Source organism: Eurosta solidaginis, chromosome 4, assembly GCF_040869045.1.
Source record: "Eurosta solidaginis isolate ZX-2024a chromosome 4, ASM4086904v1, whole genome shotgun sequence".
NCBI lineage: Eukaryota > Metazoa > Arthropoda > Insecta > Diptera > Tephritidae > Eurosta > Eurosta solidaginis.
The window spans coordinates 126,036,956-126,056,265 of record NC_090322.1 but is presented as its reverse complement, the minus strand read 5'-3'; the positions used below and the strand labels follow the sequence as shown (position 1 = coordinate 126,056,265).

The window sequence follows — 19,310 nt, the reverse complement described above, 5'->3', positions numbered from 1 at the left end:
ACAAGTTTTGATCGTAAACCACGAACATTTTGATAATTAATGAGAAGACGGGACAGATCAGCAATTACCTTTGTGTTGTTATTACTGTGTTCGTCATACCGTTTTTTGGCTGTAATAAAACAGGTTCGGCCCTCGCCTTTCTCGTGAACAAGTGAACCACAGTATGCTTGGGCCAAAAAGAGGAATCAAGTACCTTATCGAAATATTCATCTGAAAGGGATATTTTAAATGAGGAGATGTCTCTCTCATATTTAAAGTTAAATTTATACACATTGATGTTACTAGTGGGTGCAACACCAAGTTTAGAGCAAACGTAATGAGCAATGTCATTTTCGGTAAGCGAGGCGTGTAATCGGGACACAAATACAGCCCTACGAGGTGGCACGGCAGTCACCTGCGAAGGAGTAGCGGATAGCGCACCAGAGAGCTGGGAAGGTGCGGCCGTTATAGCGTTGGTTATCGAGCCCGTACTATTTTTTTCAGGTACACTTGTATCGCTAGCAACAACCCCAGTATCGGTAACTGTTATTGTTGGAGCTAAAGATACCGGTGGAGGTGTAGGATGAATTGGGGAGTCCAGCGAAATCAACATTGGTGACGTAGAACAAACAGCCGCAAAAGTACCACTATTAGTTCGTGCATCGTTTAATTTGCCATAGATCGTCTCACTGGAAGTCTCGACACAACCTTGTGTAGATTCTTGTGGAGATTCCTGAGCTGCATTGTTCATAACGTCTTTGGTTAGCCTGTTCGTATTAGTCAACGCGGTTGAAGGGACATTCGTAGGAGGACAGCTTTGCCCCTGACTCGAAGACAAGTTGGAGTCATTGTTGGGCATACATTTCTTTCGTTTTGGGGATTCAGATATCACTTTCAATTTTTTAAAGTGAGCCTCCATTGTTTTGAATCTTTCGTTAAGGTCACGAAACCCAATAAAAATGTTGTTGAACTCTTTCTGAGTTTGCCTCATAAAAGCTCGCATGTCATAACTTGAAGAAAAATGTTTGAAACTGATGTACTTGTTTTTCCGGATTCTAGAAAAAACACGTCACCTTTTACCTTTTCTTCTTTTAATGATGAAATAACAAGACGTAAAACAAAATTGCTCAAGTTTATTCAAGTTTATTTATTTGCCCAAACTAATATAATATTTACAGTTTTCTTAGGCTTATAGTTTAGTGTTATCCTAACATACCTTAGTATTTATCTAGGAGCTTAAAATTTTACATACTATTTTGTGTATATTACAATGACTTAATTTTGTACAATAAAAGCATAGCTTATGTAAATTTAAAATTAATGTTTTCCAAAAAAGGGCTAAAAAGAAATATCATTATCTGCTGATAAATGTAAAAATTGTTAGTGATTGACTATTTTATTTATGTTATTGTGTTGTTGCCACAAATTGTGCGACATTATATACAAGGTTTTGCTGGTTAACATTATACGTATTGTATCTCCTATGGTAGTAAACAACTTTGCTGTTATGATATGTAATGTTGTTTTGTTTTAATATTTTTATATACAAAGGTGATAGGTATTTTTCTCTTAGTGGTAATACTATATCATTTTGTTTCAGTACATAGTTTTGTATTAGTTCATTATCTACATATGACAAGTTGTTAACAAAGCGTTCAGATGTTTTGATCAAGAAGCTATCAATTCGCGCTATTTTGCAAGCTTTATACAAATATTTATTTGAGAATCTTTTCCTGAATGTACCCCCCGAGTACGAGTGTCGATTGATTCCACTACATATTCTTAGCATATACCTTTCAAATACGCGTAGCCTTTCCATTTGGCTGGAAGAAATATTAAACCAAATGGGATGAGCGTACGATAATATAGGCCTAATTATTTGTTTATAAATGTTAAGTTTAATATTGTTTTTTAAGCCAGCTGGACGTCTTAGCAAGTTTGCATAGCTAAAAAACATTTTTTTTGCTTTTGCAAGGATGTAGTCTAGATGTTTTTTAAAGGTAAATCTATCATCTATTACCACTCCTAAATATTTAATCTGAGTTTTTACTCTAACATTTTCTTCACCTATTTTGACTTGAGGAACATATTTTCGTGCATTTGGGTACAAATTTTTTCGCAATCCCTTAATAATCGTGCATTCACTCTTGCGTGTGTTGATCTTTATTTTCCATTTCAAGAAGTATTCATTTAGTTTGTTAAGGTATAAGTTCATTTCATCATTAGCTTTAGCTATGTGCCTCTGAGATCCCAAAACTAAAATGTCATCTGCGTATATAAGGACTTTTATATCACAGGAATCGGGGTGAGCTTTTGTTGGTGGGTCTGGAAAGTCTGCAAGAAAGATGTTGTACAACATTGGCCCGAGCAAAGAGCCTTGTGGCACACCTGCACTTACATTTCGTATGATTGAGTTGTTGTCGTCAATGGCAACGTAGAATGATCGTTCTCTAAGATAGGTATATATCATTCTACAAAAATTTTTATCAAAATTGAATTTTTTGTACATCTTATAAATTATACCTTCTATCCAAGCGGTATCAAAAGCTTTTTCAAGATCCAAACTAACGACAATGTTTGCTTGACGCCTATTCAGATTGGTACATACAAAATCAGATAGTATTGTCAAAGCATGACATGTGGAATGCGAGGGACGAAAGCCAAACTGATAGTCCTTTAATATCTTTTGTTCTTCAACATGAGATTTGATTTTGTCTAGTAAGTATTCCTCCATTAGTTTGCTAATATTGGATAAAAGTGATATTGGGCGATAGTTATTTATAGATTTAGGGTCGGAGTTCGGCTTTGGCGCACACATAATCTTAGCTGTTTTCCATTCTTTAGGAAAATACCCTATATTGTAAGATTGGTTGATTACCAAGGCAACATATTTCCAGAAAAAAGGAGGCGTTTTCTTTGGGAGAAAATTTGACACGCCATCCTCGCCGGAGCTTTTTTTATTATTTTTAAAACGCAGGCAACAGCCAATGTCATCCGATTTTATGAACATATTGAGGTCTATATTGGACACTTGTATATTATCATGATGGGGGATTTCACCATCGGCAGTTAAATTGTTGTCGAACGTAACAATTGGGCTATTACACCCACACAGTTCACTTATAGAGGTTTTAATATGTGATGCAAACTCAGCCCCACCTATGTGTTCATTTTGTTTATGAACTTTTTCAAAGAAGTGGGCAAAAATATTGACTTTATGAAAATTTTCATGTACGAGTATGGTGTCACTGTTTCCAAAATTAGGTATATCAAAATCGATATCTCTGTCACAACTTATTGTTAAATCTGGAATTTGCTGTTTGGCATTTAAACCACACAGACCTTTTATTTTTCTGTAAGTTTGGCTATTCATCCGTATTTTCGCAAAATAGTTAGACCAGTATTTGTTTTCGTTCAGTTGTATTTGTTCTTTAATAATTTTAGTTAGGTTTCGAACTATAGCTGCGAGTGTGGTTTTACGTTGCGGATCAACGCATCTATGAATAGCACGGCGCAAACGCTTTTTTTCCGCAACAAGATCGAGAATATTCTGTGACAGGTTTATGAGACCACGGTTGCGAACTTTCACCTTTGGTATCGCTCCAGAGTTTATGGACGCATCCATTGCAGAATTTAAATTTGTGATACTAAAATCGATTTCTTTTTCTGTGGCATTACGATTAATTGGTAAATTATATTCGATAAGTTTTTTTGAAAGCACATCATTGAATCTTTTTACATCAATTTTGTCATAATTAAACCTCTCAGCTAATTGACAATTGAGTACGTTATGATCTGACATTATATTTAATTCAATTGCGCTGTGATCCGATTCAAATGGAAGTGTTCTCAAACAGTCACGATACCCATTTGGCACATCGAAATCAATTCCAACAAATGGGGTAACTAAAAATATATCTAAAAAGGATGCTGAGCTTTTAGATATCCTAGTAGGAAATTTTGTTGGGATTAACCTTATCGTAGGACATTGCTGAAGCCAATTACTCAGAATTTTGCCATTGGGGTTGGTATATGAGTCCCCCCAGTCCGGATGTCGAGCATTTAGGTCTCCACCCATGACTACTTTACTTGTACTGAGAGAGTTTAACACCATATTAAGGTCACTAGTTTTTAGTAGGTCTGTTGGGCGGTTATATAAAGCTACAAACGTAATTTCCTCACCATTTGTTTTGAAAATTTTAAGTGCAATATTCTCTAAATGAATAGTATCTCCTAGATTTATAACTTTGTACTTGTAGTTTTCTCGTAAACATATAGCTGTTGCCGTACTACTAGTGCGATTGTTGCCACTCACACCCTTCGCCTTGTTAACTTGCCTGATGAGGTTATAGCCACGAAAATTAACCACATGTCGTTGACTAAGTCGGTGTTCTGCTATCAGTACTATGTCAGGGTTGTGATTTTTTAGAAATAAATTAAAGTAATGTCTTTTATCTCGAGATATTAAGGAATTAACATTTAAAAATATACATTTCAGGTTTTTACTACCCACTGTTAAGTCTTAGCTCAGTTAGTAGACTAAATAGTGCTATCGACTTCTCGTCATCATTTTTCAATTGTTTGTATGTTTTTGTGAAAGCGTCTATTCTTTTCATGCAGCCAGATAAGTTGCTACCAAATAATCTACTGCATTCTTTGTCTACGGTTTGAAATAATTTAGTACCAGTCACTTTTTTAATAGGAGCAGGCTTGGTATAAATTTTAGTCTTTTTTGGAACGCTTTTTTGTACCTTAGGGTAAGGTTTTCCATTGTTACCTGCAATTGAGGCGTATGAAGGAGAGGACTCATCAAAGATAACTGCTCTCGACAAAGGTTTTTTGTTTAGTGTGGCATCAGCTGTATTTCCTAAGCCATTGCGCTCATTCAGGCGTTTAATTAATTCAAGCCTTTTGGGACATTTAGTATAGTTTGCAGGGTGACCTTCGGTTTTACAATTTATGCAACTAACCGGAATGCCTATGTTTTTGACTAGCTGGCCTGTTTCAGGATTAGTACGAACATATTCTTTGATATTATTTTCTTTGGAAGGAATTTTGCATTCACCTGGGCCATGTGACTCAACACATTTAACACAACGATATGGCATATTACAATTGCTTGCCACATGTGTATATCGTTGACAGTTTCTACACTGTGTTGGCAGCATAGGTTTTAATTTTTCAAAATTTATTTTACAATTAAGTATATATTTTATGTTGTAAAACTCTGATAAATTCGACTTATGGTCGAGCTGAATCAACCAGTTTCCATTTTTATATTTTGCAAGTTTAATAATCTTGATGTCTAAGTTGAGTTCGTTTAAATAGTTAAGAATTTCTTCATTATCATATACATAAGACAATTTTTTTATTATAATAGTGTGTGGTTTTTCTTCATTAGGAGTGAATGTGTAGAACTTAATGTCCTCTTGCGTCAAAAGGTTTTTAATTTTGTTATAATCTTCTATAATAAATGTATTTATGCGAGTAACATTTTTATTGACAATGTTAAATGCAAAGTTTTTGTGGTTTAGTAATATTTTCAATTTGTTAGAGATCTCTTTCTGATTTATATTATAACATATAAGTACAGGTGGATTATTTTTTAACTTGCGTTTTTCCCGAACGGGTTGTGTAATGCTTATCTGCTTTTTGGTTGGGTGAACATCAGCTTGGACTGCTTTTCTTGAGGTACTAGGCAGCGAAGGAAAGTTCACTTCATCTACGCTGTCTTGTTCCATTTGTTCCATTTCCACAGTTCCTTGTGCTGTGCTATTGTTTTTTTTGGTTATTTTGTTGCATATTTGTGTTTTTATTATTGCTTTTTAAGCGGTCATTCTCTTCTTGAAGAGCTGCTTTTTCTGTACTAAGCCGTGCTATTACAGATTTTAGTTCGTTTATTTGGGTAGAGAGTGATTGCAGCAACACTGCCATTGATTGGCTGTTCTCTACTCCGCTTACACTTTCCATGCTGTCAGATTGATCGCCGTGTTGTTGTTTACGTTTCTTTCCATTTGTTAGTTTCACATTATTTTGTGCTTTCGTGTTCTCATTTGCTAGTTCGCATATGTTGCTTTTTATTGTGTTTAGTTCGGTGTCACCTTGAACTTCACTTTTTCTCGAGTTCACTTGCCCAGCAGCATTTTGCACTGCGGGTATTTCATATTTTTTATTATTTATAATTTCGTTTAATTGTTTATCCAGAATTGCAAAGGGATTTTTACTATTATCCTTTTCACTCATTATATATTAGTTTGTAGAGTTTTGTTTTAGGTATAATATATTTCATTTAGCCCAGAAATATTGTTTTTTTTTTTTTTTATAAACACTGTGATACACTTGTAATTCGCTCTAACGCACGTCTGCTCTCGACAAACGATTGGTTTGAACTCAAAATATTGCGTAACCAAACCGGGAAAGTTTAAAGCCCAAAGCATAAGTGCATCTTTGCTGAGCAGCTAGATTTTAAACACCCTACTTTACGCTACGCAAAACACATGTGACGCGTCATATTAAGCAGCGCGTTGCATGCCCTGTTCAAAAAAATTTGCCGCACTAAATCAGTGTTGGGTGACAAACAACCTAAGCAATCACAAACAAGCGCAAAACAAAATGCCTAATAAATAAATATTTTCCGTGATTACAGTTGTTTTAAGTTTTTGTGTTTTTAAATTGAATTGGGATAAACAAATTCAATATTTGGTGCGTTTGAAAAATAATATTTTATATTCTTCATGCAAGTCTTTATAAGTCGCTGCATAGAGCTGGCAGGTAGATATTGCTGCACGTGTGTATACAAAGCAATCAAGCGGCAGCAAAACTAGCAGCGCTGCAGGCAAAACTGCTGCTCATGGCGGAACGATACAAGGTGGCAGCATGGTGATATATCTACAAACATAAATAAAAATTCCATGTATTTTGTTTTTGTAAATTCGATGGACAAATGTCAAAATCGTACTGAGCCGGAAGTTGATGTATCAAATCAAATAAAAAAAGTTTATAATCAGCTGTCCCATACTGCCACCTTGTATCGTTCCGTCATGCTGCTGCTCATGAAATTTTGGGCATAAACTTTTTAAAAACTTGTTTACCGTTTAATTTTCTTTGTTTCCATTCCAAAGAGTTTACCTAATAGAAAAAATACTTACTTGCAAAAATAATTTCCTATCGAACTAACTTGCGTTATTGTAAACAGATGTACGTAATTCCAAATTTCAATATTTTGAGAAAACACTAAGTTTATTTTTTTTTTAATAGCTTTATTATAAATATATAGATTTTTTTGTTTTTATCGGCCTATTGATAAAGAATTCCAGCCCTAAATTCCAAAGTTCGCTAACGCTTAAACTCCATCGCTAAAAGTATCTAAGGCCCGGTTTCAGTACAAGCTCAACTCAGTTTGTCAGTTAAACTACGCTTAAACTTTTTCTGCTGTTTTTCAGTGTACTTTAACTGAAGTTTAAGCTGAGCTTAAGCGGCCGGTCTGGCAAGGTTAAACCCTAATTAATCTATTATTTATTTGCGTTCGAGTACTATTAGAGCTCATGTTGATAACTAGGCAGACTTCCAAAATCTCAAGAGCTGTTTCGAAAGAATGGCTAAACTCGAGGATCATAGCGTACTCAGGGATTTTTTTATAAAGCAAAATATGATATTACTTAAGTTGAAAAAGTTCAATTCCCAACATGTGGTTTTCTAACTGGGCTCAAATATAAGATTCCATACTACAGTATTTTCACGAAAATAAAATAAAATATGTATACTTTTTTAATTAATTACGCTTCATTACTGCTGTCAACCAACTGTTATTATCACAATAAACAGCTGCTGGTTTTGGTGGTACCACCTTGGAGATTTCTCGCAACTCCACCTTAACTCGAAATCCAATATAGGATATCAACTGGAGAAATGTGATGGATATTCTTTTGAGAGTTGTACATTTCCCAAAATCTCTCAACGATTGGATAATATCGCGGGTTCGAATCGAGCTCAAGCCCTAACAATAATTTTTTTATCATTATTATTGTTATGATAAATTTTTTCTTAATTGAAAAAATTTTTAAATTAGAATAGAAAAAAGAAAAAATTTAGACAACTGCCAAAGCTCGTTGTATAGATCCATTTCGGGAACTGCTAAATTCCTTCATCGGCAACGTTTAGGCGCCGCTGTTAGGCCTTGAGCTCGATTCGAACCCGCGATCTTAAAATCAGTAGGCCGATATAACAACAAAAGATTGGATAATAGTTTGATAATGATAATACCGTTCGATATCAACTCGAGAACTCTAAATTTTAAAAAAATTCTCAAAGGTTGAATAGTGATTGGAGAATGAAGTTCGATATCAACTCGAGAACTATCTGGTTTAAGAATAATTAAATAATGATGTTGGATATCACTTTCGGAACTAGATAAATACTTTTTCCATGTTTGTTGGGTAAACAAAATCCATCGTTGCCGTATCTACAAATTATCTTGATAATAAAAAACCCATGTTGCCATACAAAAAAGCTTTCCCCATAGGCGGCCTTAAACTGTGACTGAAAAACTGCTCAGGAGTTTAACTAGAGTTTAAATCAGGCATGCTTAACGAACGAAACGATATCATTTCGTTACGTTAATTTTACGATCTTAACGTTAATAAACGAAACGAAGTGACTTCGTTTCGTTTATTAGCGTTGATTATCGTAACGAAATGATATCGTTTCGTTCGTTAAGCATGCCTGGTTTAAATTTGACTAGAGTTTAAGCAAACTTAGTTCAAAATTTTGTAAAAATTCTCTTATACTACAGATACACACGTGACGGGTATAGCTGGTAACTAAGTATAAAATTCTAGCAGAAGAAACGCCTAGAAGTATGCGAACGAGACAACAGAGAGTATAAAAGGAGCGGAAGCTGAGTAGGCAGAAATCAGTTTGGTTTAAGCACGCTATTGGTTGCGAAGTATAAGTGTTATTGTGAAGTATTTTCAAAGTAGTTGAATAAAGACCATTTTGCATTATTGAATGTTGGAGTTATTTATTCAAGAACTTAGCGATACGAACGTTAGTAGAAGGTGTAAAATAAGCGGAGTTTTACTAAATTCGCTACAACTGGTGTCAGAAGAGGAATTGTCGAATAAATTCCGAAGATTTCGAGTACAACAAGGACATGGCAAAGTGGAGTGAATTGAAGATCCAGCAACTGAAGCAGGAGTTGGAAAGCCGTGGATTGAACACAACCGGCAATAAACTCGAACTTCAGGCACGACTACGAGAGGCAATGGAAGCTGAAGGAATTAACGTGGAAGAGTATGTCTTTCATCTTGATGGCGACGAGACAACAACAAAAATTGAAGACAAAAACGAAACATCGCAGACAGTTACGAGGACAGACTTTAAAGACAGTTTAAATCCGCTTGAAGCAAGGGACGTTCTTCAATAGACGCATAGGACCTAAACATTTTTACATCATCAGCGTACATTAAAATTTTTGAATATTTTATTGTGGTACAGATATCATTAATAAATAGCAAGAACAGAATTTGCCTTTATAGAGTCCATGCTGAGAGTCTGTAATCAATGTAGAAATGGAAAATGTTAGCTGATTGGTAACAATGGCTTCAAATACCTTTGGGATGGCAGACAATTTTGTAATTCCTCGATAATTTTCTACACATGACCTACTGCCGTTTTTGTGGAGTAGTATTAGAAAAGATTCCTTCCAAGCAGCGGGAAAGCGTCATGTTTTAGGGACATGTTGAATAAATCAGTTAGGTGCTGATAAACGTGTTCAGCGCATTTTTTGAGAAAATTAGTGGGAATTAGGTCAGGACCGTATTTATAAGATTCCTTCAAAGACGTTAAATATGCAAAAACCCCTTCTGGAGCTATTGCTGGAATATTAATTGCATTAAGTGAGTAATTTGACACGGGTATTCACTAGACAAAGAAATTAATTCAGCGGAATAGTTAGATTTGAAAAATTGTTCAAAGAAGTTAGCAATATCTTGATCGTCGCTAGAGAAATAATCACGGTATTTCATACCAGAAGGAAACCCTTTAACCCTACGTTTAGAGTTTACAAAATCGTAGAAAGCTTGCGGATTGCAAGTTATTTTCTTTTTCATCGCACAGAGATAGGTATTGTAACACATTTTATTTAATTCAAAATATTTATGACGCAGTATAGAATACTTCAAGTAGTCGGAGTGTGAACCCGTCTTCTTGTACAGCTTGAAGAAACGCGAGTTTTTGTTTTTTAAAGATTTCAGTTCTTTGGTGTACCATATTTGGACTAGTTCAGTGGAAACACGTTTACGCCTAGGTACATGTCTTTCCAGAATAGCGTGAATGACGACATTGAAGTCAGAAACGTTTTTGTCAATATCTGCACCGTATTTGGGCCAAACTACTGTAGATAAAATTTGGTTGAGTTTATTAAAATTAGCCTTCGCGAATTCGAATCTAAAACTAGAGTCGTTTTCTGTGATAGTGCAACTCCGAGAACTCTCTTCCAATTCGTAAACTTTTTCCAGCAAAGGATGGTAAGGGTCTCAGGTACCCTCTTCTGCTTTTAAAAAACAGTTTTATATTGTGAAATAAGTATCGAAATTAAAAGCCAAGTCTTATCCAAGCAAGTCCTCTCATGCACTACGATTCAATTATGTGTTACTACCTGACCTTGGTATGTGAATAAATGAAAATGCTTTGGCTCAAAAGGTATTCTGATCGGAATTTGCCTATAAAAGCAGAGGAAGATGGCGATCACACTCCACTGGAGGCACCAGGCGGAAAACGACTTAAGTTCCTTTGTTTTCACCAAGCGACCGACGCAATTTGTTGGAAGACCAAAACCTTTTACACGGTTAAGCGCCGATTACGCAAACAAAACAAAACATGTATTTTTATTTCAACATCAAGTACTGGATACCCGGACATTTTTTCGAAAATGTACTACTTATAAATACAATTTCATACTCAACAGTTCCTTACCTCCGACCGTTGTTGCTTCCAAAATATGACATTTTCCCTTAATAAAACGCGCTAAAAACACACAAAGGCACATACGCAAAAAGTAATGAAGCTCGAAGAGGACATAAATCACCAATCCACCAAATAGCACGTAGCACCACCAAGGCAGCATAACTGGAAGCTACTGATTGTTGTTTTTACAAGGTATGTAGGTAGTACAAATGTGAATGCAAATGTGAACGCAAATGTGTTTAATGCAATGATGCGTGCGTCCAACTGTGTAGTCACATTGAAAGTGTCACTCTTAATAGTTTTTAACTCATTTACAGCAACGACGGTTATATGATAATAATGATGAGTTATCCTTCAATAAGTTGTTGTTTGTTGTTTAAATGCGATGAATGTTTGTAAGCAATTAACTGTACCTAAATGGATTCATAATTAGTTTTGTATTGTGTTGGCTTCTTTGTAATGAACAAACAATTATGAAGCTGTCAGTTGATTTATATGGCTAAGAAAGTAGCTCACATTTAACTTAAGTACTTGTTCAAATGAGTAGGCTTATCCTTTCCACTTTCAATTTTGCTTGTTTGTACTTTTGATTAAGACGGCGGTTTTTTTTAAATCGTTTTGTTATGTTTAATAATTTTTTACATAAAATATGTATGTTTTCTTTGTTATTGTAAATTATGTAATGTTATGTTATGCCATATTATGGCATACGGCAAGGCTATCGCGCCTTGCATTTATTTATTTATATACTATATTATGCCATTTTATGTTATGTTGGAATGCTTTGCTTTATTATATAATGTTCTATATGCTGTATTGCGTAATGTTAGGGTACGTAATGTTTTCTTATGGTTAGCTATGTTATGTTATTTTATTATATGTTTATTTTATTTTACACTATTTCAACTTATGTCAATATTCATTTTGTTTTTTTGATTTTCCGACAGGGTGTATAATTTATGTATATTGGAACGGTTTTCCGTCATCCCTTGTCAAATATGGTTTGGAGAAAAATTGGTTTCGGCGTTGCGCTATCATCAGTGTCAGTTTTCGTTCAGAACGAAAGAGCAAAAGTGACACTGATGATGGCGCAACGACTAAATCGCTTTGTCTCCTAACCAAATTAAACAAGGGATGACGGAAAATTGTTCCAAAACACATACACCAATTATGTCAATATATTGCTTCTTCTTTTTAAATTTACATTTATGGACCAGTATTTTATTTCATTTACATACGTCGTATACTTTTCAGTGTATTTGTCTTCATTTGGCATTTGGTGGGGGATTCAACATTATCTATTATACTATCGACTTTTTTATTGCACAATCCTCAGGCCACTCTTAATTCATTCTATAAACTATTGAATCAAAAATATTTCATTGTCCTTGCACCTTTTACCACATATTTTGCTCCATCCGGCTGAATTTCATATCAGTTGTATACCAGTGTGTATGGGCGTGTGTGTTCACTCTATACACTTTTTGCCTCAAACTGGGTCATATTCCTTTCACTTCTCTGCCAATTTAATTTTTAATGTTTGTGGTATGGGCGCCTTTTGTATAGCCAAAAGTACGCAATACACTCAAAGTCAATGGCTGCATTTTACACTACCGCACTTCGATATTGCTTAGCCCATTACAACTTTGCTAACTAAATAAACGAGATTCCCATTTAACATGCAGCAGCTTGCTTATGTATTTTTGTATGTATAAAAATAATGTGTACTAATTTGTTCAGTTACACTTTTTCAATATTTTTATATTTGCTTTCGGTTCGTTGTATTTTTGCTTGAATATCACTTTAAACGCCTAAAAGCATGCAACATAAACATGAAGAAATCAAATTTAGGTAATTCTCTGGCTTGCCACTTTGTAAAATTAACTGTTCATGCCTAATTACATGATTCCTTCTTTTTTAATTCATATTTTTTTTATTTACTTGAATAATTCACAGGAGTGAAAGTAAAATTTTAAGATTTTAATTGTTTCAATGACTTCCAATATAAAACTTTATTAAAGCACATACGGCGAATAGAAGACCTTGTGAACTGCTGAACTATCTTACAATTTTTACTATTGAAGCACACCATTTCACGTTCAGAACTAAGAAACTACTACTATGCAATGTGTAAATTTCTATTTTCACTTTCCGGACTATGACAATGAAATTTTTGACGTTTTGCTTCTTCGATGAATCAGCGCTTGCGCTTTCATTGCTACAAGAGAGTGTGCAACATGTGGGACGGGAGGCAGATGTCTAAGTTAATTCCATTAAAAAAAAAACGAGTGTAAACTAGGCAAAATAAAGATATCAAAAAGACAATGTCAAAAAGGTGCCCTCTCCTCTTGTGATAGGGGTGTTCCGCTCTTGACTGACCTGCGGCAAGGATAATGTCAATATTTAAAGACATTCCATCTCTAAATGTTCTCTCAGTTATATAACTTAGGTTGGTTTTGCTGATAGCTTAATAACTATAACCCATAGGTAGAGGCGCAACCCTCTCAATGGGTTGATATCGCAATATATAGCTTCTCCAACCCAATTGTCAACCTCACCTACCCATGGCGAATCCTGTTTCATTGACAGCGGAGTTTCTCATGGAGCTAGGGGGTGGGGAGGGCGGGATGGCCTAGAAGATTTAATGTGGTCATATAAATCGTTCTCGAGATGGTCGGGCTAGTACCTTAATGGTGCTTTGTTACCCGAACGCACCGGATCTATATCCGGCAAAGTACCATCAACCTCGAAAACACTCCCCAAAGCCTTCGGGGAGTGCCTTTATCGTTAATACAACAACAATAACATCCGGAAAATACCATTAACATCGATAACACTCCCCAAGACATAAGGGGAGTACCCTTATGGCCACAACAAGAACAACATGACGAGATAAATTAGGTTTCATGCTCTTGAAACCTGGTACTTCAAATGACCAAATTTGGAGCCACAGATAAGCCAATTAATTTCAAGCCGTTGGCAGATGTGAAACCGTGGTTGCCGAATTTGACGAAAACAGAACCAAATACCTTTTTTAACACGCTTATTTTAGCTTCACTTGTATGTATGCTTCTTTGTAACTCTCTACGCTAGGCGCGCACAGGGCCGCAGAGCCGAGCCGGGCCCCTGGGACAGTTCGCGTTTACGGGCCCCCTAAAAAAAAAACTTAATCCAGTAAAAAAATAACATAACATACATAAATTTTTCAATTCACATTGTCAGTTTTATTTCATATAAAATAAAATTTACTGGAGCACTTACATAAATGAAATGTTAGATTTCATTGTTTGATTTACTTACATACATTAACTTTTTCTAAATATGTACATTTTAAGAGCTTGAATCAGCCAAGGAAAACCTTCCGTGCTTGTTGGTCTGCAAATATGAAAATTACCTATTCAAAACTAATGCTGCGAGCAAGGCTGGACTCCAACGCCAATGTTGGATCTTAAAGTTGTCTTGAATCTCTTCGTAATGTTAATGGGGTAACTAGGTGCCGATATGGTAGTGTATCATATACGTCGATAAGGTGGGGTTTTTTTCTCACTACTTTGCATTTTGACGTTTGCTTACTTTGTTCTTTTATTATTGGATTTATATATCTTGCTGCTGACACGACCGCCGTGCTTCTATTTGTCCAACAATTTTTACATTATTTATACTCAAAGTGTATTATTGCAAGTAATCTAAATTGTTCTAATTAAAGTGAAGTGAACAAAATCTATTGAGTTTCCTTTGGCTACCTGCAATTTGTGAGTAACAAACCCACCGCATACAGTCCACTCCCGCTAAGCCGGAGAAGTCCACCCGCACCGCACAAGCGAAGTAATCCGCCACAACATTTTTTGGTCCTTCGAGCCGGATTATCCACCAGGAAAAGCATTTCACCGCATAAATTAAAAAACCGCAAGTATTCCGCAAATATTATATACATATATACATAGCTTATATATTCAATAATCTTGGCGCAACTCTACAATTGCAAGTACCAAAAGTACCAAACGACTTTCATTTGCCCTCTACACACATACAAATATACATATTAACAAGGATTGCAAATTCCTTTTATGCTTTGTGTTTCGTACAAGTTCAACTCATACGACTTTTAATTGCCCTCTAAGCGAGCATTCAATATTAAATAGCAGACTCCGCTTATACGTTTATACCCCCATGCAATTTTGATACAAAAGTTACATTTTCGCATTTTTTTTGTAACAAATCGGCATTCTACGAATAGAATCACATACACCTCTTCGAATATTAGTAATACCTAAAAGTATGTCCGCCTTTGTAAAAACCCGCGATTCCGCGCTCAATGCAATCAAACGTTATATGACCAAAAGCACGGATGTTGCATTAACTGTAGACATAGATCAAGTTGAAAGTTATTTGCAACTCTTGAATGAGCAATGGGCTCGATTCAACGCTGCACAAGATGAGGTGGACACTTCGTGTGGTAAAGAAAACGCTGCAGTTGAGGAGAGCACACGGACTCAAGCCGAAACTTGGTACGCATCGGCCCTATCCAATTTTAATCGTGTTCGCAAATGTCGTGTAGAATCTCCAATTTACAATGCAACGCATTCTACAACAGTTTCTGCCTCCATTCGTTTACCAAAAATTGAGTTACCATCTTTTTCGGGCGATTCAACGGAGTGGATCAGCTTTTATGATTCCTTTTGCTCACTTGTTGATGGTAATGCTGCATTGTCGGACGGGCAGAAAATGCATTATTTACGGATTTGTTTAAAGGGGGAAGCGTTGAAGGTGGTCAGCGGTTTCAAAATCTGTGACGCCAATTATAAGGAAGCATGGGACTTGCTCAAGTCCCGGTTCAACATTATGCGAGTTATCGTCGAATCTCATTTCAAGGCAATGGCCGATGTCCGCAAAGCGACAAGTGACACCGCCAGCGCAATTAAAGCAGTTCTGAACCCATATCAGCAGCATGTTCGCGAGCTCAAGGCATTAGGCCGCCCTGTTGAGTTCTGGGACGACTGGCTCGTCCATGAAATAGTATGTAAATTATCTTTTGAAACAAGGAAGCAGTGGGAGCTGTCGCTTTTGACTGATGCACCGCCAACATTTGAGGAGTTAACTACATTTCTTGAGACTCGATGTACATCCCTGTCTATGCTGTCAGCAGCAACGCCATTACAACCAAGTAAACCCATTACTGCTAACAAACACACCAAAGCTTTCCATGCTATGTCTGATCCCAACACAAATAGCTGCCCTTGTTGCAAGGGTGCGCACAAGGTTTATAGCTGCGATAAATTCATCAGCCTTGATCCTACCTCTAAATCAAAGTTTGTTAAGCGGTCACATCTTTGCATAAATTGCCTAGGTTCGGGGCATTATAAACCTCGTTGCAATAGTTCTTCGTCATGCCGCAAGTGTTGCCAACGCCATCACACGCTATTACATGGAACGCCAGCAGCAACCAACAGTACCGACACCGCTGAAAACCAACAAACAACATTGAACTACGCCGCCGCAAATAACACTTCAGGGAATAGCACCACCGCTCTTTCCGCAATCGCTTTTTCGACCGATAACCCCGCCCCTGAATGTGTGTCTTCGTGTTTAGACACGAATGTTGATCCGCTACCAGAGAGCAAAACTATATTGTTGGCTACGGCTCTCGTTAAGGTACGAGATTGTTCTGGTCGCTTTCAACAAGCTCGTTTGCTGTTTGACTCTGGTTCGCACGCCTCCTTCGTAACTGAGTCGTGTGTCCGACGTTTGGGCTTACGTAGGAGCTCATCTACCGCCATAATTACGGGCATTGGGTCCTCGCAGGGAGGACGCGCTAGAGGTCAAGTTTCGCTGTCACTATCATCGAACTTTTCTGACCAATGCTACGCTATCAATGCATTAATTTTACCAAAAATCACCGGAAATTTACCGACTCAAACCGTGAGTATAACTTCGTGGCCACATATCCAAGGGTTGACCCTAGCAGACCCGCAGTTTATGAGGCCTGGTCCTATTGATCTATTAATAGGTATGGACGTAATGGAGACGCTAGTTTGCTCGGAGATTCGAAAGGGTCCATGTGGGATGCCTACAACTCAACGCACAGTGTTCGGTTGGACGATCTTTGGAAGTGTAGACAATCCATCAACGCCATGTTTCCAAAATTATTTTTGTGAGGTGCAACTCGAACGCGCTTTAACGAGGCTCTGGGAATTGGAAGACGCACCGGAGAAAACGTATCTAACAAGGGAGGAACAATTTTGTGAAGAGCACTTCGAAGCAACGCATACCAGATCACCGGACAACCGTTTCATCGTCGAATTACCGCTAAAGCCCGACCTACCCCTTGGAGAGTCTCGAAACCAGGCGGTTCGTAACCTCTTACGCATAGAAAGGAAACTCTCCGCCGATAAAGATTTACGTACCAGTTACAATGAGTTTATGCAAGAGCTCATAGGCATGAATCACATGGAAGCTGCTGTTGAAACGTCGAAATCCACATATTATATGCCCCATCACCCCGTGATTAAGGAGTCGAGTGTTACGACCAAATTAAGAGTCGTCTTCAACGCATCCGCTAAGACAACAAATGGGAACTCTCTCAACGACTCACTGTTTGTCGGTCCGCAACTGCAACAGAGCTTGGTTTGTATACTTTTATGCTTCCGAACCCACCGTTATGCCGTCACTGCGGACATTGCAAAAATGTACCGTCAGGTATGTGTTTCACCGAAACACGTAGACCTGCAACGGATTGTTTGGCGGAGTGATCCATCGCATCCCATTCAAGACTACAGGATGCTTCGGGTAACGTACGGGGTCGCCGCCGCATCACATTTGGCTGTCAAGGCACTTCAGCAAAGTCCACGTTATTCAACAAGTATATGCGAAAATGCCGCTGCAATAATACGAAGGGATTTTTATATGGACGATCTTTTAACCGGCGCTTCGAGTGTTGATGAGCTTCAGTCCCTGCAACAAAATGTCTCCAAAATCCTCCTTGGTAGTGGGTTTGAACTTCGCAAGTGGGCTTCAAATTGTGGGGAGCTTACCAGCACTATCCCTAGCGCTTCCGAGAACATTGCTCATTACATCGCTGAAAGTAAAGATGTTCACGCTCTCGGCCTCATGTGGAACACGTACGATGATTATTTCAATTTTGCAATCAACCTTAAGGAACCACCTAGGCTTGCTACAAGAGAGCTTTTTTATCCGATGCTAGCACGCTGTTCGACCCTTTAGGCTTGCTCGCACCCACCACGATCAAATCCAAGATGTGGTTTCAGGACATCTGGCGCGCCGAGGTCGGTTGGGACGAACTAATACCTGATAAATTAGCGGAACTCTGGTGTGAACATCGATCGGAGCTACAAAGTTTAACGGATCTAAAGGTGCCTCGTTGGGTTGGCTGTAAAACCTCTGAATCAGCAACTGAGCTTCACGTTTTCTCAGATGCATCGGAACGAGCCTATGCCGCCGTCATATACGCGCGTACAGTACATAGCAACGGACAAGTCACGGTTTCCCTGATTTCGGCCAACCAAAGTAGCGCCAATTAAGTCTACCACATTACCGCGTTTGGAGCTCTGCGCAGCTCATCTCGCGTGTAAGTTTGTACGAAGTATACTACAAAGTTGGGACGAACTTCGCTACCCGCTATACGCATGGACTGATTCAACTATTACTCTGGCATGGTTGCAAGCTTACCCAAGTAGATGGGAAACATTCATTGCGAATCGTGTGGCCGACATACAGGGAATTCTACCACCAGAGTGCTGGCACCATGTACGCTCAGAACGCAATCCGGCAGATTGCGCATCAAGAGGTTTAACGCCGCAAGAACTTATACAACATCAGCTGTGGTGGTCGGGTCCCGACTTTTTGTACAGCGAAGATCAGTTTTGGAAGCAATCTACGCCAGGACCGCATTTAACTGAACTTGGTCTACGCAAGAAGGTTGCCGTTCACATAACGGTACCCGAGGAGTGCTGGTCAATCATGACTAAATATTCATCATTTTCAAAACTACGGAGGGTTATCGCATATGTATTAAGGTTCATTCACAATACTCGCGCTAGTAAGAACCGCGCACCAAAAATCAAAGATGGTACTCCTACTTGTCAAGAGTTAGCTGCAGCCGAACTACGTTTAATTAAATATACCCAAAGTATGTATTTTACTAATGAGATTTTTCATCGCAGGGAGAAAAAACCGATTTCCTTGCGAAGTATCTTGTTGCGTCTGCAGCCTTATCTTGATCCGTCAGGTGTTTTAAGGGTCGGAGGTCGCCTAAAATCTGCAGATGTCGCGCTTGACGCCAAACACCCTATTATCTTACCAAAAAATTCACCGCTGTCGAAATTAATAATATCTGACATACATAAGTA

At 37.6% G+C, this 19,310-nt stretch overlaps 2 protein-coding genes across 21 annotated transcripts in view; both read right to left on the bottom strand.

Moving 5' to 3' along the window:
- The window catches only part of LOC137250289 (protein THEM6), a 39,775-nt gene extending 26,751 nt beyond the window's left edge, over positions 1-13,024 (bottom strand). Inside the window, exons 1-2 of one of the 16 annotated variants that reach the window (XM_067782836.1) lie at positions 12,886-13,024; positions 10,954-11,357 (exon numbers count right to left, since the gene is read on the bottom strand). In XM_067782836.1, the coding sequence (XP_067638937.1) occupies positions 10,954-11,104 (151 nt within the window). In that variant the 5' untranslated portion in view covers positions 11,105-11,357; positions 12,886-13,024. Of the gene's footprint in view, positions 1-10,953; positions 11,933-12,182; positions 12,761-12,885 lie in introns of those variants that run through there. The other 15 variants (XM_067782830.1, XM_067782832.1, XM_067782829.1 and 12 more) reach the window with 15 other exon arrangements.
- Positions 1-19,310, bottom strand: part of LOC137250287 (signal recognition particle subunit SRP54-like) — a 53,129-nt gene that overhangs the window by 19,521 nt on the left and 14,298 nt on the right. The gene's annotated exons all lie outside the window — the stretch shown is intronic.